Below are 26,688 nucleotides of genomic sequence, written 5' to 3'. Positions count from 1 at the left end.
ACCTTATGTTACCAACAATTGCCGATGCGGCTACCTTTGTATTTGTACCATGGTATACACCATGGCATACACAGAGTCGGCACAATGGGGTGTTTGTATAAAAATAAAAAATGTTACGTTACATATGTTTAATAACTCGTTTAATAACTCTTTATAAAGAAGGGCAAATAGGTAATTTATATAGAATTGACAACCTAGATGTCGTGTTGTATTAAAATATGCCGGATTCGGATAAATTAAAATGCTTTTAAGTTCGGAAACTAACCCACTTAACGCCGAGATTTTTTTGTTTGAAAAAAACTTAAATTTTTGTATGAAAATTATATTTTTGAGACCTTCCCGAAAACTCTGAAGGGTAATATAGGTGTAGTCTTCCATGCCAATCCCTTGGTTTTGATTGAGAAAATACTCTTACTATTTCCTAACTAGGCGTTTACACCAGACAGTTTGTCTTCAAATACAACTCTGATTTACTAACACATATGTACATACATTTGTCGGCTGTCTTCCAGCTGTCCATCATTTTTCACAGACAGAAGGGAAGACAAATTTTTGGCATTTTTGTAAAAATAAGTGAGATAACAATTGAAATGTTTTGAAAACAAAAGAATATGTACAGAAACAAAATATGTAAACGGAAAACGAAAAGAAATCGATGATTTTTATCCATAATATTACAACTGTTTTTGCAGTTGTCTGGACGACTACGTCACACAGGCAAGTTTTGGGTTTTTGACAATCAATACATGAACTCAACTGTCCTGTCATGTATAAACGCAGGGTTACATGTAAATTTTTATCGCATATTTAAATTTTTAATCCAAAGTTGAAAATTACATAAAAGTGTTTTTTTCTGAATTGCTTGTGTTTTAGACCAATTACGTGGAAATGCATGGACCAAATGAAGCTTTAGCTCTGTTCCTTTACGTTGGGTATCTACCCAGCTGTGGATTATGGATCCGCACTACAACGTTGCTCGTGGTGTCCAAAAGATCTTGCAAGATTACAAGTCACTTCAAGATATCATTGCTATCTTGGGTATGGATGAATTGTCTGAAGAAGATAAATTGACTGTAGCCCGTGCCCGTAAGATCCAACGTTTCTTGTCTCAACCTTTCCAAGTCGCTGAAGTTTTCACCGGTCATGCTGGTAAATTGGTTCCCCTCGGAGAAACCATCAAGGGCTTCAGCCAAATCTTGGCTGGTGAATACGATCACCTTCCCGCAGTTGTTTTCTACATGGTTGGTCCCATTGAAGAAGTCGTCGAAAAGGCCGAGCGTCTCGCCAAGGAAGCCGCTTAAGCATCATCACCATCTTCAACTTCAACATAACCTATAAAACCAACATTAGTTCTAGAACAAAACAACCAACAACAGTAATCAAAACCACTAAAGGAATTCAATAATTGAATTACACTGTGCAACATTTTTAAGGTGATCTTGTGCAAACAATTCGAACTGAGGATTTTTTGAAAGTACAGACCCAAATGACAAGATCCAGCTTGGATTTTATGGTCCAATCTAAACATGATTAAATATTAACTTTTTGAAGCAATTCGGAGCTATATCTCTGAAACCAATTCGAAACTTCTTCCGACCTCTAAAGCAAATTTATTGATGAGGGCAGGAAAAAAATATTTGGAGACATAATGAAGTCGAAAACCCACATTTATTGCCTCAAATTTTATGGAATATTGAAAATTTCCATTATTTGTATACATTTCGCACTATATCTCCAAAACCGTTAAATATTTCTTAATGTTTTCTTTTGGAAATATATTTGCCGGAATGTAATACACACCTCTTCAGAACATGTCATTGTTGTAAAATACCTCTATCACGCTGTTTTCAGTATATTTTTGAACGACGATTTAATGAATATGTCAATAATGTTGTGAAATCCGAAATGCGAGAATAAACTGTTGTAAACTTGTTATAAAAGAAACGATGCAAAATACTGCTGAAACAACATGAATTAAGCAATATTGCTAAAGACAGAAAGGCCAAATTCCTATTCGTTTCTAAGATAAAGGCCTGATAAATGCAAAAAGTGTAGATTTAGCCCGGTTTAGATGAGGCCATAAAATCCGATCTGACAGGACAAAACCCTACTAGGGTTTTTGCAGTCTAAATATGTATGTACTTTCAAAAAATGTATACTAGAAGTTGTTTGCATTTTCAGTGTTGCATAGTGTTACTCTACATAAAACCCTGAAGGATTGCTGCCATACGATTTCGTAAGAGAAAAAATGAAATGTTATTTAACTTAAAGTGATGATTAAACATGTTTAATATCTTCGGAAATAGAAAAATGTACGCTAAAACAAAACGAAAAAAACAAGAATCTTCAAGTTTTACCACGTTTTACTCTAAAAGCGTTCCCTTACTTCAGATACCATACAATTCATATTAGAGCAGTTCACAACATTTGCCACCCTACCATTTTTAAAAGTAAAGGAGCAGACCATTTGAAAGCATGGAATGACAGACATTGCTAAAACAACCCACAAAAATTTGCGAAAATATATAAGTTTTACGTCAATTTTTTCAACCATTTTTGTGGCGTGGGTTAAATAAATCCACCAGTGCCTTCATGTGGGTTAAATAAATCCACAGATCCACTGTCAATTCCACTGAAAATATCTCAAATAAGTTATAATAAAGTAGGTTAACCCAGCCATGGTGGACCATAAAACGTGTGGAACCTGGCATTGACTCCAATATTGATGAGAATTTGGAAAATGTAATAAAAAAGGTTAAGCAAACGCGACCGTAAAATATTGGTCGTCTTCGACGGGATTGAGATCCACAATGAACTAAAATGTACAGTGAGCGTCAAAATAAAGTTTCCACTTCTCAAAAATTTGTTTATTGCATTATTACCCTAGTCTAGAGGAATGGGGCTAATACCAAAGGTTTACGTAACATATGGGCAGAGATCTGACGCATTCGCCCATATTTATGAATAACATGTTGCTATATATGACTCCTATGTAAATCGGATCACTCAATTTAAGTCTCTAGACTACAAATCCTTGGAGTACTTGCCGAAAAAAATTCGACGAAAACTTAAATAAAGGCATATTTTTTGCAAAAATTACACGGAAGCGGTACCACTGGCCCAATAGTGGGAAATATCAACGGATTACACCAAAACACTCGTTTATTTATTCTTTGGAAGCTCGAATGTAATAAAAAGAAATTCAAAAGCCAAAATACCCCTTCCTTTTTTTAAAGAAACAAAACATTCTTGCGGTTGCAAAAGCGTAAACTTTATTTTGGCGCGTCAAATTTTGGGTTATTTTGGTAATCTATATATATAATATTTTCTGGATTTTAATTCAACACAAAATACTTAAAAAAGTAACATTTGTGTATATGTTAAACGTATAATATATCTATGTCGGTGTAATAATGCAATCAAAACAAGTAAAAAAGTATCAGTCGGCTTTGCCGACAGAGATATACCCTCAGCCTGTGTATATTGAAACAATTTTTTTCCAAAAAACGCATGTATTTAGGGAGTTTTAAAAATTTTGGGCGATTGAACAGATAAAAATTTTGATTAGGATTTAATATCAAAAGTTTTGCGGAGGAGATACTAAAAAGAATGGATCTCCAGCCACTACATATGGTACCATAGGAGTTTTTTACAACTTCAGGGATGTTTGCTCAAGAAGTATGAACTTGCCCCTGAAACAACTTTTACCATCGCAATTGAGGCAGCAATGCAAGTTGCTTCAACAAAAATCAAAGTGATTCGAAAGCAGGTCTTAAGGTGAACATGTATCCGAAATTTTGAGTGGGAGGTACCGGATGGAGTGGACAAATATAGTCCATATTTGAACCTGATCTATATCTGGTAGATATATTAGGATGTGTAAAGTATGGACCACTCTCTTCAAGAGTTATCGTACGCACAATTTTTCCGAAAATTTTTGAGCTTTTGTGGGGACGTATCTGAAGGAGTGGACCGATATGGCTTATCTTCGAACTTAAACTATGTTTGGACAAAATATTACTAAGGCCAAACTTTGGACCGAATCGGCAGACCTGTTCGAGAGTTATTTTGCCCTCCAACCTCCTCACACGGTGTCATAGGGGTTTTTTGCAACTTTCAGGCTATTTTCTCAGGAAGTATGGACTTGCCCCTGATGAAACTTATACCGTCGTATGGAGGGCAGTGAATACAAGTTGCTAAAGCAAAAATCAAAGCGATTCGAGAGATGTTCCTAAACTGAACTTTTCCAAAATTTTGTGTGGGAGGTACCCGACGGAGTGGACCGATTGAGTCCATATGAAAACCTGATCTAAGTCTGGTACACGCTCCACGATGGGCAAAGTATGGACCAAATCGGTTACACCCTTCAAGAGTTATCGTGCGTACAAATTTTCCGAACATTTTCGAACTTTTGTGGGGGAGGTACCGGAAGGAGTGGACCGATATAGCTCATCTTCGAACCTAAACTAAGTTTGGACAAAATATTACGGAAGCCAAAATTTGAACCGAATCGGTTCATCCCTTCGAGATTTATCGTGCGCTCCAGCCAGCCAGACAGACAGACGGACGGACATTGCTCAATCGACACCAAATTGTCTGAAACACATTTCGTCCAAACATACTTGGGGTCTAAAACCATTATTTCGATGAGGCACATTTTGCCCATATGAAAGTGTATATACCCTTCATAGCCTAAAGGCTGAGGGTATAAAAATGTTGAGAGGTTGAAACATTATTTTGATGCTCGCTGTATCAAGGCGGATGGCACAATTTAAGGCCTCGTCACATAAGAGGATTTCGGCCTTAATTCATTAAGTGGCATGTTCTTCTGGCTTTAAGTCAAAAGTCAAAACATACGAAAATCGTGTTTCAGCACACATTCAGCCGCGTAGAAATGCGGCAACTTTACGCGGCTGAATGTGTGCTGAAACACGATTTCAAGATCTATTAAACAGGTCACGTAAAGAGCACAAATACAACTCTGATTTGACGGAAAATTCTTTAATCTGTCAAAATGTTTGTTTATTTTTTCATACAGTTAATTCACAATAACAAAAAAAATGATGAAATGTAAACACCACGTAGGTAATAATAAATATAAAATCTGAATACCACATAGCGCTTTTTACTTTTTATTATTTTATTTATATATGTATTTACTTAATAATAATTAAGTTTTTTTTATAGAATAAAATTACATTAAATTGTTAACAGTTAATAACTATAAAATTGCAATACATTATTTCATGTTTTAATACACTTATAGAGATCTTTGGTTTTTTTTCTGAATTTGACAATTCTAATTTAATTTTTATACATATCGCATAGAACTTTTTCCATTGGCGTATTGCCAATAGTTCGCTGAAAATAGATCAGTTCAATTTTATGTGAATTGATAGCCCTCAGCAGGGGCAGCATTAAAAGTAAACGGCCAAAGCGTGCTACTTGGGCGGTAAATTGAGATTTGGTGTGTTGGGCCAACATAACCTAAAATGTAGGAAATATAAGTTTTAGTTATTTTATTTAATAATAATAAAAAAATAATTTTTTACTTACATGAGCTTGATCTTGTAAATTTTCAATTTGTGCTGGCTCCTTTAGACCTCGTGTCTCGGGACGAAATAGCACAATGGCCTTAAGGCATGCAAATTCAGCGGGGTCAACAATGACAGCTTTGAATTTGCAGAAAATCTCATAGAGGGTTCGAACATCGGATGCAATCTGAAAAAATAGGAATGGAAAAATAATTTATTTAGTTGGTTCTCAAAGGATTAACGGATGGATTTTTGTGGTGCGAAAATTGGTTAAATATTTTTTTTAAAATCAACATCGAAGATTAGAACCTTTATATTTTAAATTCATTCCAATTAAACATCTATAGAATGGGTCATATTGAAGGATGTCTTGGCTAAATTGTCATTCACAATAACGTTCAAATAAATAAGATTTTTGACACGAGCCGTTTTTACACGTAGTGTACTTACGAATTATTTAAATGGTTTTATCGTTTACTAAACACAGCCTAGGTTTATGTCACTGCTAACCAACAAAATGATACAAAAATGTATACCAACTGAACACAGCAAATAACGGAGCTGATACGTCATTGACTTGGCTACATCGTTGTATGAGCTGTTAATTGAACACCATAGGATGTAACGAGGACTATTATAACATTGGATTTTAAATATTTTTTCGAGGACCTAAGGAGAACTGTAGGCGTGGATTTTTTAGGAGGGCCTATGGAGTTTTTAAAGATTTTTAGGTGGACTTAAGGTGGACAATAAGCGTGGATTTTTTAAAGATTTTTAGGTGGACCTAAGAAGGACAATAAGCGTGGATTTTTTAAAGATTTTTAGGTGGACCTAAGAAGGACAATAAGCGTGGATTTTTTAAAGATTTTTAGGTGGACCTAAGAAGGACAATAAGCGTGGATTTTTTAAAGATTTTTAGGTGGACCTAAGAAGGACAATAAGCGTGGATTTTTTAAAGATTTTTAGGTGGACCTAAGAAGGACAATAAGCGTGGATTTTTTAAAGATTTTTAGGTGGACCTAAGAAGGACATTAAGCGTGGATTTTTTAAAGATTTTTAGGTGGACCTAAGAAGGACAATAAGCGTGGATTTTTTAAAGATTTTTAGGTGGACCTAAGAAGGACAATAAGCATGGACCTAAGAAGGACAATAAGCGTGGATTTTTTAAAGATTTTTAGGTGGACCTAAGAAGGACAATAAGCGTGGATTTTTTAAAGATTTTTAGGTGGACCTAAGAAGGACAATAAGCGTGGATTTTTTAAAGATTTTTAGGTGGACCTAAGAAGGACAATAAGCGTGGATTTTTTAAAGATTTTTAGGTGGACCTAAGAAGGACAATAAGCGTGGATTTTTTAAAGATTTTTAGGTTGACCTAAGAAGGACAATAAGCGTGGATTTTTTAAAGATTTTTAGGTGGACCTAAGAAGGACAATAAGCGTGGATTTTTTAAAGATTTTTAGGTGGACCTAAGAAGGACAATAAGCGTGGATTTTTTAAAGATTTTTAGGTGGACCTAAGAAGGACATTAAGCGTGGATTTTTTAAAGATTTTTAGGTGGACCTAAGAAGGACAATAAGCGTGGATTTTTTAAAGATTTTTAGGTGGACCTAAGAAGGACAATAAGCGTGGATTTTTTAAAGATTTTTACGTGGACCTAAGAAGGACAATAAGCGTGGATTTTTTAAAGATTTTTAGGTGGACCTAAGAAGGACAATAAGCGTGGATTTTTTAAAGATTTTTAGGTGGACCTAAGAAGGACAATAAGCGTGGATTTTTTAAAGATTTTTAGGTGGACCTAAGAAGGACAATAAGCGTGGATTTTTTAAAGATTTTTAGGTGGACCTAAGAAGGACAATAAGCGTGGATTTTTTAAAGATTTTTAGGTGGACCTAAGAAGGACAATAAGCGTGGATTTTTTAAAGATTTTTAGGTGGACCTAAGAAGGACAATAAGCGTGGATTTTTTAAAGATTTTTAGGTGGACCTAAGAAGGACAATAAGCGTGGATTTTTTAAAGATTTTTAGGTGGACCTAAGAAGGACAATAAGCGTGGATTTTTTAAAGATTTTTAGGTGGACCTAAGAAGGACAATAAGCGTGGATTTTTTAAAGATTTTTAGGTGGACCTAAGGAGGACAATAAGCGTGGATTTTTTAAAGATTTTTAGGTGGACCTAAGGAGGACAATAAGCGTGGATTTTTTTAAGATTTTTAGGTGGACCTAAGGAGGACAATAAGCGTGGATTTTTTAAAGATTTTTAGGTGGACCTATGAAGGACAATAAGCGTGGATTTTTTAAAGATTTTAGGTGGACCTAAGAAGGACAATAAGCGTGGATTTTTTAAAGATTTTTAGGTGGACCTAAGGAGGACAATAAGCGTGGATTTTTTAAAGATTTTTAGGTGGACCTATGAAGGACAATAAGCGTGGATTTTTTAAAGATTTTTAGGTGGACCTAAGGAGGACAATAAGCGTGGATTTTTTAAAGATTTTAGGTGGACCTAAGAAGGACAATAAGCGTGGATTTTTTAAAGATTTTTAGGTGGACCTATGAAGGACAATAAGCGTGGATTTTTTAAAGATTTTTAGGTGGACCTAAGGAGGACAATAAGCGTGGATTTTAAGGTGGAACTAAGGAGGATAATAAGCGTGGATTTTTTAAAGATTTTTAGATGGACCTAAGGAAGACAATAAGCGTGGATTTTTAAAAGATTTTTAGCTGGGCCTAAGGAGGACAATAAGCGGGGATTTTTAAAAGATTTTTAGATGGACCTAAGGAAGACAATAAGCGGGGATTTTTAAAAGATTTTTAGCAGGGCCTAAGGAGGACAATAAGCGTGGATTTTTAAAAGATTTTTAGATGGACCTAAGGAAGACAATAAGCGTGGATTTTTAAAAGATTTTTAGCAGGGCCTAAGGAGGACAATAAGCGGGGATTTTTTAAAGATTTTTAGCTGGGCCTAAGGAGGACAATAAACGTGGATTTTTTAAAGATTTTTAGCTGGGCCTAAGGAGGACAATAAGCGTGGATTTTTTAAAGATTTTTAGCTGGGCCTAAGGAGGACAATAAGCGTGGATTTTTTAAAGATTTTTAGCTGGGCCTAAGGAGGACAATAAGCGTGGATTTTTTAAAGATTTTTAGGTGGACCTAAGGAGGACAATAAGCGTGGATTTTTTAAAGATTTTTAGGTGGACCTAAGGAGGACAATAAGCGTGGATTTTTTAAAGATTTTTAGGTGGACCTATAAAGGACAATAAGCGTGGATTTTTTAAAGATTTTTAGGTGGACCTAAGGAGGACAATAAGCGTGGATTTTTTAAAGATTTTTAGGTGGACCTAAGGAGGACAATAAGCGTGGATTTTTTTAAGATTTTTAGGTGGACCTAAGGAGGACAATAAGCGTGGATTTTTTAAAGATTTTTAGGTGGACCTATGAAGGACAATAAGCGTGGATTTTTTAAAGATTTTAGGTGGACCTAAGAAGGACAATAAGCGTGGATTTTTTAAAGATTTTTAGGTGGACCTAAGGAGGACAATAAGCGTGGATTTTTTAAAGATTTTTAGGTGGACCTATGAAGGACAATAAGCGTGGATTTTTTAAAGATTTTTAGGTGGACCTAAGGAGGACAATAAGCGTGGATTTTTTAAAGATTTTAGGTGGACCTAAGAAGGACAATAAGCGTGGATTTTTTAAAGATTTTTAGGTGGACCTATGAAGGACAATAAGCGTGGATTTTTTAAAGATTTTTAGGTGGACCTAAGGAGGACAATAAGCGTGGATTTTTTTAAAGATTTTTAGGTGGACCTAAGGAGGACAATAAGCGTGGATTTTTTTAAAGATTTTTAGGTGGACCTAAGGAGGACAATAAGCGTGGATTTTTTAAAGATTTTTAGGTGGACCTAAGGAGGACAATAAGCGTGGATTTTTTAAAGATTTTTAGGTGGACCTAAGGAGGACAATAAGCGTGGATTTTTTAAAGATTTTTAGGTGGACCTATGAAGGACAACAAGCGTGGATTTTTTAAAGATTTTTAGGTGGACCTAAGGAGGACAATAAGCGTGGATTTTTTTAAAGATTTTTAGGTGGACCTAAGGAGGACAATAAGCGTGGATTTTTTAAAGATTTTAGGTGGACCTATGAAGGACAATAAGCGTGGATTTTTAGGTGGACCTATGAAGGACAATAAGCGTGGATTTTTAGGTGGACCTAAGAAGGACAATAAGCGTGGATTTTTTAAAGATTTTTAGGTGGACCTATGAAGGACAATAAGCGTGGATTTTTTAAAGATTTTTAGGTGGACCTAAGAAGGACAATAATCGTGGATTTTTTAAAGATTTTTAGGTGGACCTAAGGAGGACAATAAGCGTGGATTTTTTAAAGATTTTTAGGTGGACCTAAGGAGGACAATAAGCGTGGATTTTTTAAAGATTTTTAGGTGGACCTAAGGAGGACAATAAGCGTGGATTTTTTAAAGATTTTTAGGTGGACCTAAGGAGGACAATAAGCGTGGATTTTTTAAAGATTTTTAGGTGGACCTATGAAGGACAATAAGCGTGGATTTTTTAAAGATTTTTAGGTGGACCTAAGAAGGACAATAAGCGTGGATTTTTTAAAGATCTTTAGGTGGACCTATGAAGGACAATAAGCGTGGATTTTTTAAAGATTTTTAGGTGGACCTAAGAAGGACAATAATCGTGGATTTTTTAAAGATTTTTAGGTGGACCTAAGGAGGACAATAAGCGTGGATTTTTTTAAAGATTTTTAGGTGGACCTAAGGAGGACAATAAGCGTGGATTTTTTTAAAGATTTTTAGGTGGACCTAAGGAGGACAATAAGCGTGGATTTTTTTAAAGATTTTTAGGTGGACCTAAGGAGGACAATAAGCGTGGATTTTTTTAAAGATTTTTAGGTGGACCTAAGGAGGACAATAAGCGTGGATTTTTTAAAGATTTTTAGGTGGACCTAAGGAGGACAATAAGCGTGGATTTTTTAAAGATTTTTAGGTGGACCTAAGAAGGACAATAAGCGTGGATTTTTTAAAGATTTTTAGGTGGACCTAAGAAGGACAATAAGCGTGGATTTTTTAAAGATTTTTAGGTGGACCTAAGGAGGACAATAAGCGTGGATTTTTTTAAAGATTTTTAGGTGGACCTAAGGAGGACAATAAGCGTGGATTTTTTAAAGATTTTTAGGTGGACCTAAGGAGGACAATAAGCGTGGATTTTTTAAAGATTTTTAGGTGGACCTAAGGAGGACAATAAGCGTGGATTTTTTAAAGATTTTTAGGTGGACCTAAGGAGGACAATAAGCGTGGATTTTTTAAAGATTTTTAGGTGGACCTAAGGAGGACAATAAGCGTGGATTTTTTAAAGATTTTTAGGTGGACCTAAGGAGGACAATAAGCGTGGATTTTTTAAAGATTTTTAGGTGGACCTAAGGAGGACAATAAGCGTGGATTTTTTAAAGATTTTTAGGTGGACCTAAGGAGGACAATAAGCGTGGATTTTTTAAAGATTTTTAGGTGGACCTAAGGAGGACAATAAGCGTGGATTTTTTAAAGATTTTTAGGTGGACCTAAGGAGGACAATAAGCGTGGATTTTTTAAAGATTTTTAGGTGGACCTAAGGAGGACAATAAGCGTGGATTTTTTAAAGATTTTTAGGTGGACCTAAGGAGGACAATAAGCGTGGATTTTTTAAAGATTTTTAAGTGGACCTAAGGAGGACAATAAGCGTGGATTTTTTAAAGATTTTTAGGTGGACCTATAAAGGACAATAAGCGTGGATTTTTTAAAGATTTTTAGGTGGACCTATAAAGGACAATAAGCGTGGATTTTTTAAAGATTTTTAGGTGGACCTAAGGAGGACAATAAGCGTGGATTTTTTAAAGATTTTTAGGTGGACCTAAGGAGGACAATAAGCGTGGATTTTTTTAAGATTTTTAGGTGGACCTAAGGAGGACAATAAGCGTGGATTTTTTAAAGATTTTTAGGTGGACCTAAGGAGCACAATAAGCGTGGATTTTTTAAAGATTTTTAGGTGGACCTAAGGAGGACAATAAGCGTGGATTTTTTAAAGATTTTTAGGTGGACCTAAGGAGGACAATAAGCGTGGATTTTTTAAAGATTTTTAGGTGGACCTAAGGAGGACAATAAGCGTGGATTTTTTAAAGATTTTTAGGTGGACCTAAGGAGGACAATAAGCGTGGATTTTTTAAAGATTTTTATGTGGACCTAAGGAGGACAATAAGCGTGGATTTTTTAAAGATTTTTATGTGGACCTAAGGAGGACAATAAGCGTGGATTTTTTAAAGATTTTTAGGTGGACCTAAGGAGGACAATAAGCGTGGATTTTTTAAAGATTTTTAGGTGGACCTAAGGAGGACAATAAGCGTGGATTTTTTAAAGATTTTTAGGTGGACCTAAGGAGGACAATAAGCGTGGATTTTTTAAAGATTTTTAGGTGGACCTAAGGAGGACAATAAGCGTGGATTTTTTAAAGATTTTTAGGTGGACCTATGAAGGACAATAAGCGTGGATTTTTTAAAGATTTTTAGGTGGACCTAAGGAGGACAATAAGCGTGGATTTTTTAAAGATTTTTAGGTGGACCTATGAAGGACAATAAGCGTGGATTTTTTAAAGATTTTTAGGTGGACCTATGAAGGACAATAAGCGTGGATTTTTTAAAGATTTTTAGGTGGACCTAAGAAGGACAATAAGCGTGGATTTTTTAAAGATTTTTAGGTGGACCTAAGAAGGACAATAAGCGTGGATTTTTTAAAGATTTTTAGGTGGACCTAAGGAGGACAATAAGCGTGGATTTTTTAAAGATTTTTAGGTGGACCTATGAAGGACAATAAGCGTGGATTTTTTAAAGATTTTTAGGTGGACCTAAGGAGGACAATAAGCGTGGCTTTTTTAAAGATTTTTAGGTGGACCTAAGGAGGACAATAAGCGTGGATTTTTTAAAGATTTTTAGGTGGACCTATGAAGGACAATAAGCGTGGATTTTTTAAAGATTTTTAGGTGGACCTAAGGAGGACAATAAGCGTGGATTTTTTAAAGATTTTTAGGTGGACCTATGAATGACAATAAGCGTGGATTTTTTAAAGATTTTTAGGTGGACCTAAGGAGGACAATAAGCGTGGATTTTTTAAAGATTTTTAGGTGGACCTAAGGAGGACAATAAGCGTGGCTTTTTTAAAGATTTTTAGGTGGACCTATGAAGGACAATAAGCGTGGATTTTTTAAAGATTTTTAGGTGGACCTAAGAAGGACAATAAGCGTGGATTTTTTAAAGATTTTTAGGTGGACCTATGAAGGACAATAAGCGTGGATTTTTTAAAGATTTTTAGGTGGACCTAAGAAGGACAATAAGCGTGGATTTTTTAAAGATTTTTAGGTGGACCTAAGGAGGACAATAAGCGTGGATTTTTTAAAGATTTTTAGGTGGACCTATGAAGGACAATAAGCGTGGATTTTTTAAAGATTTTTAGGTGGACCTATGAAGGACAATAAGCGTGGATTTTTTAAAGATTTTTAGGTGGACCTAAGAAGGACAATAAGCGTGGATTTTTTAAAGATTTTTAGGTGGACCTAAAAAGGACAATAAGCGTGGATTTTTTAAAGATTTTTAGGTGGACCTAAAAAGGACAATAAGCGTGGATTTTTTAAAGATTTTTAGGTGGACCTAAGGAGGACAATAAGCGTGGATTTTTTAAAGATTTTTAGGTGGACCTAAGGAGGACAATAAGCGTGGATTTTTTAAAGATTTTTAGGTGGACCTAAGAAGGACAATAAGCGTGGATTTTTTAAAGATTTTTAGGTGGACCTAAGGAGGACAATAAGCGTGGATTTTTTAAAGATTTTTAGGTGGACCTAAGAAGGACAATAAGCGTGGATTTTTAAAAGATTTTTAGGTGGACCTAAGGAGGACAATAAGCGTGGATTTTTTAAAGATTTTTAGGTGGACCTAAGGAGGACAATAAGCGTGGATTTTTTAAAGATTTTTAGGTGGACCTAAGAAGGACAATAAGCGTGGATTTTTAAAAGATTTTTAGGTGGACCTAAGGAGGACAATAAGCGTGGATTTTTTAAAGATTTTTAGGTGGACCTATGAAGGACAATAAGCGTCGATTTTTTAAAGATTTTTAGGTGGACCTAAGAAGGACAATAAGCGTGGATTTTTTAAAGATTTTTAGGTGGACCTAAGAAGGACAATAAGCGTGGATTTTTTAAAGATTTTTAGGTGGACCTAAGAAGGACAATAAGCGTGGATTTTTTAAAGATTTTTAGGTGGACCTTAAAAGGACAATAAGCGTGGATTTTTTAAAGATTTTTAGGTGGACCTTAAAAGGACAATAAGCGTGGATTTTTTAAAGATTTTTAGGTGGACCTTAAAAGGACAATAAGCGTGGATTTTTTAAAGATTTTTAGGTGGACCTTAAAAGGACAATAAGCGTGGATTTTTTTAAAGATTTTTAGGTGGACCTTAAAAGGAGAATAAGCGTGGATTTTTTAAAGATTTTTAGGTGGACCTTAAAAGGACAATAAGCGTGGATTTTTTAAAGATTTTTAGGTGGACCTTAAAAGGACAATAAGAGTGGATTTTTTAAAGATTTTTAGGTGGACCTAAGAAGGACAATAAGCGTGGATTTTTTAAAGATTTTTAGGTGGACCTTAAAAGGACAATAAGAGTGGATTTTTTAAAGATTTTTAGGTGGACCTAAGAAGGACAATAAGCGTGGATTTTTTAAAGATTTTTAGGTGGACCTTAAAAGGACAATAAGCGTGGATTTTTTAAAGATTTTTAGGTGGACCTTAAAAGGACAATAAGCGTCGATTTTTTAAAGATTTTTAGGTGGACCTTAAAAGGACAATAAGCGTGGATTTTTTAAAGATTTTTAGGTGGACCTAAGAAGGACATTAAGCGTGGATTTTTAAAGATTTTTTGGTGGACCTAAGAAGGACAATAAGCGTGGATTTTTTAAAGATTTTTAGGTGGACCTAAGAAGGACAATAAGCGTGGATTTTTTAAAGATTTTTAGGTGGACCTAAGAAGGACAATAAGCGTGGATTTTTTAAAGATTTTAAGGTGGACCTTAAAAGGACAATAAGCGTGGATTTTTTAAAGATTTTTAGGTGGACCTTAAAAGGACAATAAGCGTGGATTTTTTTAAAGATTTTTAGGTGGACCTTAAAAGGAGAATAAGCGTGGATTTTTTAAAGATTTTTAGGTGGACCTTAAAAGGACAATAAGCGTGGATTTTTTAAAGATTTTTAGGTGGACCTTAAAAGGACAATAAGAGTGGATTTTTTAAAGATTTTTAGGTGGACCTAAGAAGGACAATAAGCGTGGATTTTTTAAAGATTTTTAGGTGGACCTTAAAAGGACAATAAGCGTGGATTTTTTAAAGATTTTTAGGTGGACCTTAAAAGGACAATAAGCGTCGATTTTTTAAAGATTTTTAGGTGGACCTTAAAAGGACAATAAGCGTGGATTTTTTAAAGATTTTTAGGTGGACCTAAGAAGGACATTAAGCGTGGATTTTTAAAGATTTTTTGGTGGACCTAAGAAGGACAATAAGCGTGGATTTTTTAAAGATTTTTAGGTGGACCTAAGAAGGGCAATAAGCGTGGATTTTTTAAAGATTTTTAGGTGGACCTAAGAAGGACAATAAGCGTGGATTTTTTAAAGATTTTAAGGTGGACCTTAAAAGGACAATAAGCGTGGATTTTTTAAAGATTTTTAGGTGGACCTTAAAAGGACAATAAGCGTGGATTTTTTAAAGATTTTTAGGTGGACCTAAGAAGGACAATAAGCGTGGATTTTTAAAGATTTTTTGGTGGACCTAAGAAGGACAATAAGCGTGGATTTTTAAAGATTTTTTGGTGGACCTAAGAAGGACAATAAGCGTGGATTTTTTAAAGATTTTTAGGTGGACCTAAGAAGGACAATAAGCGTGGATTTTTTAAAGATTTTTAGGTGGACCTAAGAAGGACAATAAGCGTGGATTTTTTAAAGATTTTTAGGTGGACCTAAGAAGGACAATAAGCGTGGATTTTTTAAAGATTTTTAGGTGGACCTAAGAAGGACAATAAGCGTGGATTTTTTAAAGATTTTTAGGTGGACCTAAGAAGGACAATAAGCGTGGATTTTTTAAAGATGGACCTAAGAAGGACAATAAGCGTGGATTTTTTAAAGATGGACCTAAGCAGGACAATAAGCGTGGATTTTTTAAAGATTTTTAGCTGGGCCTAAGGAGGACAATAAGCGTGGATTTTTTAAAGATTTTTAGGTGGACCTAAGAAGGACAATAAGCGTGGATTTTTTAAAGATTTTTAGGTGGACCTAAGAAGGACAATAAGCGTGGATTTTTTTTTAAGATTTTTAGCTGGGTCTAAGGAGGACAATAAGCATGGATTTTTTAAAGATTTTTAGCTGGGCCTAAGGAGGACAATAAGCGTGGATTTTTTAAAGATTTTTAGGTGGACCTAAGAAGGACAATAAGCGTGGATTTTTTAAAGATTTTTAGGAGGGCCTAAGAAGGACAATAAGCGTGGATTTTTTAAAGATTTTTAGCTGGGTCTAAGGAGGACAATAAGCATGGATTTTTGAAAGATTTTTAGCTGGGCCTAAGGAGGACAATAAGCGTGGATTTTTTAAAGATTTTTAGGTGGACCTAAGAAGGACAATAAGCGTGGATTTTTTAAAGATTTTTAGGTGGACCTAAGAAGGACAATAAGCGTGGATTTTTTAAAGATTTTAGGTGGACCTAAGAAGGACAATAAGCGTGGATTTTTTAGACCGCATGGTACTCTATGAAGAGACCTCATGGTCTGTTATGAGAAGACCTTATGGCCATCTATGAGAATACTTTTTGTCAACGTTGTCAAGACCTCATGGTCTTCTTGGGAATACCTTATGTTAAAAGACCTCATGGTCTTCTGTGAGAATACTTCAGGGTCTTCTATAAGAATACTTCAGGGTCTTCTATAAGAAGATATCTTGGTCATCTATGCGAATATCTCGTGGTTTTCTATGAGAAGATCTTATGGTCTTCGTGAAGACTTGATGGTCTTCTGTGAAAAGACCATATGATTTTTATTGTGAAGACCTCATGGTCTTCTATGAGAAGACCTCAATGTGTTCTATGAGAAGGCCTCATGGACTTCTATGAAAATACCTCATGGTCTTTTACAAAAAAAATATCACATGGTCTTCTATGAGAAGATCTCATGGTCTTCTATGAGAAGACATCACTTTGTACAATGGAAAGACTTAATGGTCTTCTATTAGAAGACCCGATGGCACCATCGCTTAAACTTTGACCGTCAAGGTCCTACATTCAAACGTTTCTTTCCTAGCCCTTGATCATCAAACAATCAGTCAGTGAGCCACTCATTATCAAAGAATTTGACAGATATAGATAGGCCTATTTCCATGGATATATATGCCAATTTCGTACACTTTTAGGACAAATTTCGGAAAATCCAGCTATACAATGAATCGCTTTAAGAGCGAACCTCATTTGAAAAGTCTAGATCCTAACTTCAACCGCCTTTTTCTGGACAGACAGTTAGTGGGTCACTCATAACCCAATAATTTTATAGATATAGATAAAAACCCCTTATTTCCATTTTATCTAAAATCAGCAGTGACCTTCATGCTAATTGTTAAGATCCTAAATCCTTCAATTTGTTTGGGCCATATCCTTTATGAATCAATCAGTCAATGTCAGTCACTCACCACCAAAGAATTTTATAGATATAAAAAACCGCTCTTTCTTACCTCTTCTTTGGTCATGCAATTATTCCCGCTGCCATTGGAGGCCTCGTGATTATTACAATGTTCGGTAACGGAAAATAAATGGCAATTGGCCACATCCAGGGGCAGGCACCATTGTATGGCATTAAGGAGAAATAAATCCGACCAGGATTCTTCCAGCAATATGACCTAAAAACATATGAAAAACCTGATGAAACATTTTATCTAACTAATTCTCCTCGAAATGCATACCTGATCCCTAAAGGAGAGGCTGGCAAAACTGGGTAAATTCTTGGCCCATTTTACTGCCATAAATAATAACCGCGCACTGGTCTCATAGACGGTTTCATGTTGTTGGACATACAAGTTGCTGGACATTATTTGGGCTATGTCAAATTGCATCATGGATTTTTCACCATTGACCACAGGCTCGGGATCATCGTCTTCATTGGTGACATCAATGGAGTCATCTGCGGAGAGGGATAAGAATATCAATAATGGTTAAAGGGGTAAAGAATGCTGGGGACCTACCATCATTATCATTATCCATAATGGGACTTGCGGAACTAATAGAGGACACACTGCCACCACTAACTGCCGACTTCTTGTTGTTGTTATTATTATTGCTGTTATTGTTGTTATTATTGATGGCCACAGCTGCAGCAAACGAATGCAAATGTAAGTAGGGATCCTGCCTTACATAAAGCAAATTATTCGACCACTTACCATTTTCGGGTGGTGGTGAACACGGATCAATGGAATTGCTGCTCGATGAATTCGAGGATGACGAAATTGTGCCGCCACTTGAGGAGAGATCAAGATAACGTTTATCTTTTGTGGTTGTTGAATTGTTGGAGGAATGGTTGTTGTTGTTGTTTGTGTGGTAAATGTGATTGTTGTTGAACATGGGAAAACCACCGGGACCACTGGCCTGATTCATGCCGGAGGACAATTGCATTTGAGTGGCGGCCAAGTGATTGTGATGTAATAGACGGCCCGTTGGCAAGCCAGAAAGAGCTGTAAAACAAGAAAGCAAAGTGGGCGGTTAATTAAAACATTGGAAAAGAGCAGAGGCACGTTTTCACACGCCACCTCTTTAAAAGAAAAAAGAAATTACAATTATCATAAATGAAGTTTGTAACACTTACATGGTGGCGGCAGTAAAGCAGGTCCATAACAAGGTGGCGACAATAAAACTGGTGGTCTAAAATGGCCCAAAGCAATGCAAAGAAAGAACAAGAAACTCAGGTTAGTTTTGTAACTCATTAGCGTGCCATAGGAAGTATGCAAAACTTAGCTCATTGCCTCATTCCACACACACACACACTTACCCAAAAACGCCCACGGCCACGGCTGCTTCACGCAAGGCCCTTCCATGCTCCATCTCCCGCAGTGTCTCTGGTCTAATGGTGGCGGTGTTTCGTGGTTGACGTTCATTTTGCACGGCTGTAATTGGTAACAGAAGATGGAAATGTTGTGCTTAGTATATGGCTAAATGTATGTATGTATGTGTATCTACACAAGGTTATATGTGTATGTGTCATGGAATTATATTAGATAACATCCTATGACCCTCCCTCCCCCCACCCTACCCCCTGCTCTGTCACCATATGTGCTGAGATTTGTTTGTTGTTTATGATGGATTTTTGTCCTCAATGCCATCGAGTTCAGGTTGTTTGTGGTCTGTCGGTCACATCATTGAAGGGGAGATTTTGAGTTGCTGATGATGAACTCTGGAGCCCAGCAGGTTTGCTGACTGCATATGACTGTGTGTGCCTGAAAGGTAGAATTTGTGCGTTTGATGGCATTTCATACTGGTTTTGTTACGTAATCAATCTCACACAGAGTGGTGGTGCACCATCACTGACTAAAGTGGGTTGGGTTGTGGGCGTATATTAGCGAACGATTGGAATCTAATTTGTTAACTTTTATGGAAATTCTTTTTGTTTAATGTGGGAAATTTTTTTTCGATGTGAATATCTTGGATAGCTCTCATGACAGGAAAATGTGGTTGGAGCAGCAATATTGCAGAAGGGCAAATTAAGCTTACACACAGACTAAACAGGGACATAAAATATGTGCCTCCAAGATAAATGCTTCCAAATGTAGGGTATTTGTAGAACTGTAATTTCATTGTAGCAATATTTATTTTTTTCCAGAAGAAAAGAAAATTATTGATTTTGTTGTGGGGGAGGACTGGGGTGATATAGTCCATATTCGGACTAGAGCCAAGTTTGGATGAAATATTGCGATTCACGAAGTTTAGACCAAATCGGTTTATCCCTTCGAAAGCGACGTTTTTTTTGGAACTTTAAAGTCATTGTCGAGAAATGTGTTGAAAATAAAATAATAGGGTTGTAATAGAGACTTGATTTAATCATTTAATTCTCTCGGAAAATGCATAAGCTGTTGACAAAACACAAGAAAGAAGCCTATGCAGCGATATCAAAGACGGCAATGATAATTTGATAACAAATATACAACTTGGGTGCCACCGCAGTGCAATGGTATGCACACCCGGCTTGCACACATAGGGTCGTGGGTTCGATTCCCCGGCCAGGCAACATCAAAACACTTTTCAACGGTGGCAAAATACTCCTCAGTTATGTTGGCGACATTTCCTGAGTATTTGAGTCATGTAAAACTTCTCTACAAAAGTGGTGTCTTAGACACGCCGTTCGGACTCGGCGATAAACTGAAGGTCCCATATCATTGAGCTAATATGAATCTGGGCGCACTCATTAATATTAGAGAAGTCTACCTTGTCCCTTATGGGATGTTTGTGGAACAATTATACACACAACTAGAAGGATGAAAAGGAGTACTCGGAAAATATAGTAAAAGAATCCACGTCCCCCAAAAAATATTTTTAAAATATCCACGACCCTCAAAAATTTATTTTTAAATATCCACGTCCCTTGAAAAATATTTTTAAAAAAATCCTCGTCTTCAAAAAATATGTGAAAATCCACGTTCCTGAAAAAATATTTTTTAAAAAATCCACTTCCCTTAAAAATATATTTAAAATGTCCACTTCCCTCAAAAAATATTTTTAAAATATCCACGTCCTTTAAAAAAATTATTTTTAAATATACAAGTCCCTTGAAAAATATTTTTTAAAAAAATCCTCGTTCTCAAAAAATATTTAAAAGAATCTACGTCTCTCAAAAATATTTTTAAAAAAACCTTAAAACTATTTTAAAAAAATCCGCGTCACGCAAAAACTTAAAAAATAACTCTTAACATATATTCTTAAAGTTCGCGTATCTTAAAAAAAAAATTAAAAAATCGACCTCTCGCAAAAAATATTTTTAAAGAATAGAGCTTTATCAAAAAATGTTTTTATAAAATTAAAAAACAAAAAAACATATTTTAAGAAATCCTTTGGAACATTTTAAAATAATCACGTCCCTAAAACAAAATGTTTAAAAATCAACATACGTAGAGCAAGGCTTTCAAAAAATCCACGTTCCTCAAAAAAAAAAAAATTAAAAAATCCACATCCCTCAGAAAATATTTAAAAAATTCAATTTCTGTTTGTTTTGTTTTAGTGGAAGATTCAATCATATGATTGTCTGGAGTATTCCCCCATTGGCTTAACTTCATCATTACTTTCTTTAGAGAGAGTAATGTTTACAAAACGCACTGACAGCCTGCAAAATTTACTGAACGCTACCAATATCATAATTTCATGCCGGCGCACAGAGGACGAAATCATTGATGGAGCGGCGCGAAAGTCAAAAAATCAAAGTATAAAATTGCGAAATGTTTTCCATTATATAGATTACAGACACTCTGCTGACTAAGATTGTGTTTTTACTTTTTTGTTGTTGTAAATATTCACTCAGTTATTCAGTGTCAAGTGCAAGAAATGTTGACGGGTCAGATTTTAATAAAATTGTTGCTAAAAACCTGATCTCATATTTGTTTAATTGTTAAATAAATTCGTAATAAAACTAAACAAAGTTTATTTTTTATTGATAGGGGAGGGTTTAAGTTAAATTAAAATAAAATGTTTGGGGCCTGAAGTAACATAGTTATAAAGCAATAAATTTTCAAAAAGTATTATTTTTTGTATGTTTTTAGTGCAATATACTTTAGTTGGATGGAGCGTAACTACAAAGATCCACCTAGGTTCGGTCCAGTTATTTTTTTTAATATTAAATTGGACTCCCTAGATTCCGAATAACCAACATTTAGCTGCAAATAGCTGCAAATCTTGATAAATGGTCTTGAAAAATAGCTTAAATCCCCAACATACCCAAAATCTGTCGGTACGGTTATATGGGGGCTATATCAAAATGTAGACCTATGTTCGCAATTATTGGTGGAGAATTTTTGTGTCCACTGGGAACCCCAAATACCAAATTACACCTAATTTGGTCGGAAAATGTAGCTTTAAATCCCCAAACTACTGAAAGTCGGGAGGTACCTTAAAAGGGGCCTATACCCAAACGTGGACCTATGTCCACAATTTTTGGTGGAAAGGTTTAGTGATCACTAGGAACCCTAAGTACCAAATTACAACTAATTTAGAAGGAAAAGGTGGCTTAAATCCTCAAAATATCGAATATCAGGATGTACCGTTATATGGGGGCTATACCAAAATATTTGCCTATGTTGTTCATATTTAGTCCATAATTACCCACAGACACAGATTGAGTTTGTGCAAAATTTCAGAAAGATATCTTCATTCGTTTCTAAGTTATTAATTTCGCGCCGCTAAATCAGTGGTTTCGACCACTGTGCGGCGAAGGGAATTGTCAATTGGCTTTTCAGTTTTTGAATTGATGATTTCAGGTTTTCACTAGAAAAATCATCAATTCAAAAACTGAAAAGCCAATTTGCATTACTTTCTTAAGAAGGTAATGATGAAGTTAAGCCAATGGGGGAATACTCCAGACTTAAGCAATCAAAATTCACTTTCCTCAAAAATATATTTAAAAAATCCCAGTCCCTCCAAAAATGTTTAAAACCTCAACATATATTTTTTAAAGTCCAAGTCCAGACAAAATTTTTAAAAGACCCCTTCCCTTAAAAAATACCCTGCCCTTAAAAATATTTTTTAAATCCCTCAATTTTTTGTAAGAAATCCACGCCCCTCATAAAATATTTTAAAAATCTTCATGCCATACAAAATATACAAAATATATAAAAAATCCCCGTCCCTTCAAAAAATCTTTTTAAAAAGCCACGTCTCTTAACAAATATTTTTAAGAAATCCACGTCCCTCAAAAAATATTTTTAAAAAATTCACGTCCATCAAACAAGTATTTTCAAAAAATCCACGTCCTTCAAAAAATGTTTTTAAAATATCCACGTCCCTCAATAAAATATTTGCAAAAATTCCTCGTCCCTCAAAACTATTTCTAAAAAATTAAATCCATAAAAAATATTTTAAAGAAAAACCACGTTTCCAAAAAATGTTTAAAGAAATACCCGTCCCTCATAAAATATTTAAAAAATAAAAATATTAAAAAATACACGTTCCTCAAAAACTGTTTTCAAAAATCCGCGTCCCTCAAAAATTATTTTATATTTAAATTCACATCTCTCAAAAAATATTTTTAAACCGTCCCCTTCCTTTAAAAAATATTTTTAAAATTCCCACGTCACTCAAAAATATTTGTAAAAAATCGAGGACCCTCAAAATTTTTTTTTTTTAAATTCCGAAACATATCCAAAACCAATTAGACAAAGTTCGAAATCAAATAAAAAAAGTCGAAGGCATGATAATAACTGCCTAAATAACTCTAAAGCCACACGTTGAATCTTTCATACGAAACTTTCACAGCTTTTGGGAGAGACCTGAGATTAAAGAGCTACCTCCAAAAAGCTGTGAAAGTTTCGCAGAAATTCTTAAAAAATACGTCGCACATCGCAAGAAAAATGTAAAAAATCACGTACATCAAAAAATATTTTTTAAAACATCCTCGTCCCTAAAAAATATTTTTAAAATGTTTTCGTCCCTAAAAAATATTTTTTATAATATCCTCGCAACACACAAAAATATTTTTAAAAAATCCAAGTCTCTCAAAAATATATTTAAAAATCCGTGTCTCTTAAAAAATTAAAAAATTCACGTCCCTTAAAATTCATTTTAAGAAGTCTACGTCCCTAAAACATTTTTTTTAAAGCATCCACGTCCAACAGAAAATATTAAAAAAAATTCACGTCCCTCAAAAACATATGTACAAAATCGCAATCCCTCAAAAAATGTTAATGAAATACATGCCACGTCCCTTAAACACATTTTTAAAAAATCCAAGTCCCTCAGAAAATCTTATAAAAAATTCAAGGCCCCTTCAAAAAATCCTAGTTCCTCCAAAAAATTCAGGTCCTTTAAATTAAAACAAAAATCTTTTTGAAAAAATCCACGTCTTCAAAAATATTTAAAAAACTCTAAAAATGTTTTAATAAATCCACGACTATAAAAAATATTCTTAAAAAATCCGAGCTCGTGAAAAAAATTTTTTTAAATAACCTCGTCCCTCGAAAAATATTTTTAAAATACCCTCTCCCCTCAGAAAATATTTATTTAAAAAATCCGCGTCCATCAAAAAATATTTTTTAAGAAATGTTTTTTAAAAATCCACGTACCTCAAGAAATATTTTTTAAGAAATGTCATTTTAAAATCCACGTCCCTCAAAAAATATTTTTAAAAAATCCACGTCCCTTAATAATTGTATTTTTTTTAAAAACGACGTTCCCCAAAAACATTTTTTAAAAAATTCAACCCCCTTAGAATGTGTTTTAAGAAATCCACGTCCTTCAAATTATAAAAAATACAGGTCCCTCAAATTAAAAAAAAATCCACGACCTCAAAAAATATTTAAAAATGTTTTTAAAAAATACTTTGAGCATAGCATTCTTTAAAAAATCCTCGTCCCTCAAAAAAGTATATCCCTCAGAAAATCGTTTAAAAATGTCAAGTCCCTTTTAAAAATCCAAGGCCCTCGACAAAAATCAAGGACCCTTAAATTAAAAAAAATATTTAAAAAAATCGACGTCTTCAAAAAACTTAAAAAAAAATCTACGTCTCTCAAAAATGTTTTTAATAAATCCACGACATTAAAAAATTTTCTTAAAGAATCCGCGCTGTTGAAAAAATATTTTTTAAAATATCCTTGTCCCTCAAAAAATGTTTTTAAAAATCTAAATTCCTTAAACATATTTTTTTTTAAATCCACGTCTCTCAAAAACATTTTTAAAAATACAAACCCCTTAGAATATGTTTTAAATAATCCACGTCCCCTAAATTTAAAGAAATCCACGTCCTCAAAAAATATTTATTTTTATTTTTTAAAAAATAATTCGAACATCGCACTAAAAATATTTTTAAAAAATCCTCGCCCCTCAAAAAATATTTTCAAAAAATTCATTTCCCAAAAAAATATTTAAAACAAAATATTTTTAAAAAATAACCGTCTTCCAAAAAAATTTAAAAAAACCACCCTCATACACGTTCGGCAAAAAAAATATTTTTAACAAATTCAAGTCCCTCAGAAAATGTTGTACAAATATCAACGGCATTTAAAAAAATTATTTAGGAATATCTACGTCCTTCAAAAAATATTTTTTAAAAGTTCACGTCCCTCATGAAATGATTTTAAACAATCCACGTTCTTCAAAACGTAAAATCCACGTCCCTCATAACATATTTTAAAAATAACAAGTAGGAAAAGCGTTAAGTTCAGTTGGGCCGAACTTTTTATACCCTCCACCACAAATTTCAGCCATTTCGGTGGATTAATGTGGCCACAACCTACAAAATACCGAAAATCGGAAGGTGCCGTTCTATGGGGGCTATATGATGGCGTGGACCCATACCTACAAATTTCTGGGGGAAAGTTCTATACCCCCAAAGAAGACTAAATACCAAATTTCAGCCATCTCGGTGTGATAATGAGGCTAAAACGTTCAAAATATCGAAAATCGGGAGATATTGTATTATGGGGGCTATATCAAAACGTGGACCTATATAAACATTTTATGGTAGAAATATTTCGTAGCCTCTGGAAACACAAAATACAAAGTTACAACCGATTCAGTTGTCAAATGGGACTAACACATTCAAAATATATTAAAATGACGCGTACTTTATATGGGGAGTTATAGGGGGCTATACCAAAACGTGGACCTATATAAACCAACTTTGGTAGGAGTGTTTTTTGGCCTTTGGAGACACAAAATACAAAGTCACAACCAATTCGGTGGTAAAATGGGACAAATATCTTAAAAAATCCTTAAAATGACGACGCGTCACCCGTCATTTTGTATGGGGGCTATACGAAAGCGTGGACCTACACAGCCCGCTTTCAATGCCAAAAGTCCTACGTACATATAATAGATTTTCCCAAAATTTCATCGACCTACATACGTCAATCCGTTCGGACGCTAGAGTGATTTCCACAGACGGACAGACGGACGGACATGGCTATATCGATGTAGAATTGCACTATACATATATAGTTTGTGGGGTCTACAATGATTATTTCGAGTAGTTACAAACGGAATGACAAACTTAATATACCCCCATCCTATGGTGGAGGGTATAAAAAAAATGAAAAAATCCACGTCCCTCAGAAAATTTTTTAAAAAAAATCCGTCCATCGTTCATCAAAAAATATGTTTAAAAAATCCAGTCCCACAGAATATGTTTTAGAAAATCCACGTCCCTAATATTATAAAAAATCCATGTCCCTCAAATGTAAAAAAAAAATCCACGTCCTTCAAAAATATTTCAAAAAATGCATGTCAATCAAAAATATTTTTAACAAATCCACGACTATAAAAATAATATTTTTAAAAAATCCACGTTCTTAAAAAAATGTTTAAAAAAATTCTTCGCACATTGCACTAAAAAATATTTTTAAAAAAACCTCATCCTCAAAAAATTTTAAGACAAAATCCAGGTCCCTCAAAATAATATTTTTAAAAAATTCACGTCTCTCAAAAACATATATGGGGAATTCCAAGTGAAATCGGACAGTTCGGAGAAAAGTAATTTTTGATTTCAATTGTTTTTGGTTCAATTAATGCTCCTAGCCAACAGAACATTTTAGTATATTTTAAATTTTTTTTTTGACCAACGGTACAGAGATATCGCCTATTGAAATTATCACATTTTTAAAGAACTATGTCCAAATAAATACTCATAACTTCTTTAATATTGGTCCAAATGGGACTATCTTTTTTTTGAATTGTTTGTTTTTTCATCAGCTATCGAAAGAAATACATAAAAGAGAAATGCACAGTGGGCTTCAATGCAATTTTCGGGATTTAATATTTAAAATCAATTTTTAAATATGATTGTACCCTTCGATTTTTTCAAAAAAATTATATGTTAAACTACGTTCAATTACAAAAATTTTAAGCTCTAAATCGTA

General features: G+C 34.4%; 2 protein-coding genes across 2 annotated transcripts in view; one reads left to right on the top strand and one right to left on the bottom strand.

Annotated features, from left to right (window-relative positions):
• Nucleotides 1–953: 953 nt before the first annotated feature.
• LOC141406230 (ATP synthase subunit beta, mitochondrial-like) lies at nucleotides 954–1,411 on the top strand. The gene has a single exon (XM_073991430.1). It carries the CDS (start codon nucleotides 954–956, stop codon nucleotides 1,299–1,301), a length of 348 nt encoding a protein of 115 aa, XP_073847531.1. The 3' UTR covers nucleotides 1,302–1,411.
• A 3,893-nt stretch (nucleotides 1,412–5,304) lies between these two features.
• Hr51 (photoreceptor-specific nuclear hormone receptor 51) overlaps nucleotides 5,305–26,688 on the bottom strand; it is an 81,066-nt gene continuing 59,682 nt past the window's right edge. Inside the window, exons 5-12 of the mRNA XM_073991429.1 lie at nucleotides 18,630–18,744; nucleotides 18,447–18,502; nucleotides 18,006–18,315; nucleotides 17,830–17,888; nucleotides 17,551–17,768; nucleotides 17,323–17,487; nucleotides 5,557–5,721; nucleotides 5,305–5,487 (exon numbers count right to left, since the gene is read on the bottom strand). Coding sequence (XP_073847530.1) covers nucleotides 5,305–5,487; nucleotides 5,557–5,721; nucleotides 17,323–17,487; nucleotides 17,551–17,768; nucleotides 17,830–17,888; nucleotides 18,006–18,315; nucleotides 18,447–18,502; nucleotides 18,630–18,744 — 1,271 coding nt within the window. The remainder of the gene's footprint in view (nucleotides 5,488–5,556; nucleotides 5,722–17,322; nucleotides 17,488–17,550; nucleotides 17,769–17,829; nucleotides 17,889–18,005; nucleotides 18,316–18,446; nucleotides 18,503–18,629; nucleotides 18,745–26,688) is intronic.

Source organism: Musca autumnalis, unplaced genomic scaffold (genome assembly GCF_047663935.1).
Source record: "Musca autumnalis isolate F117 unplaced genomic scaffold, ASM4766393v1 scaffold_5, whole genome shotgun sequence".
In the NCBI taxonomy this organism is placed as follows: Eukaryota; Metazoa; Arthropoda; class Insecta; order Diptera; family Muscidae; genus Musca; species Musca autumnalis.
This window is presented reverse-complemented; position numbering and strand designations above follow the sequence as displayed.

Excerpts from the sequence above, each read along its gene's own strand:
- LOC141406230 (XM_073991430.1), top strand. The coding sequence starts at position 954 with ATGGATCCGCACTACAACGTTGCTCGTGGTGTCCAAAAGATCTTGCAA.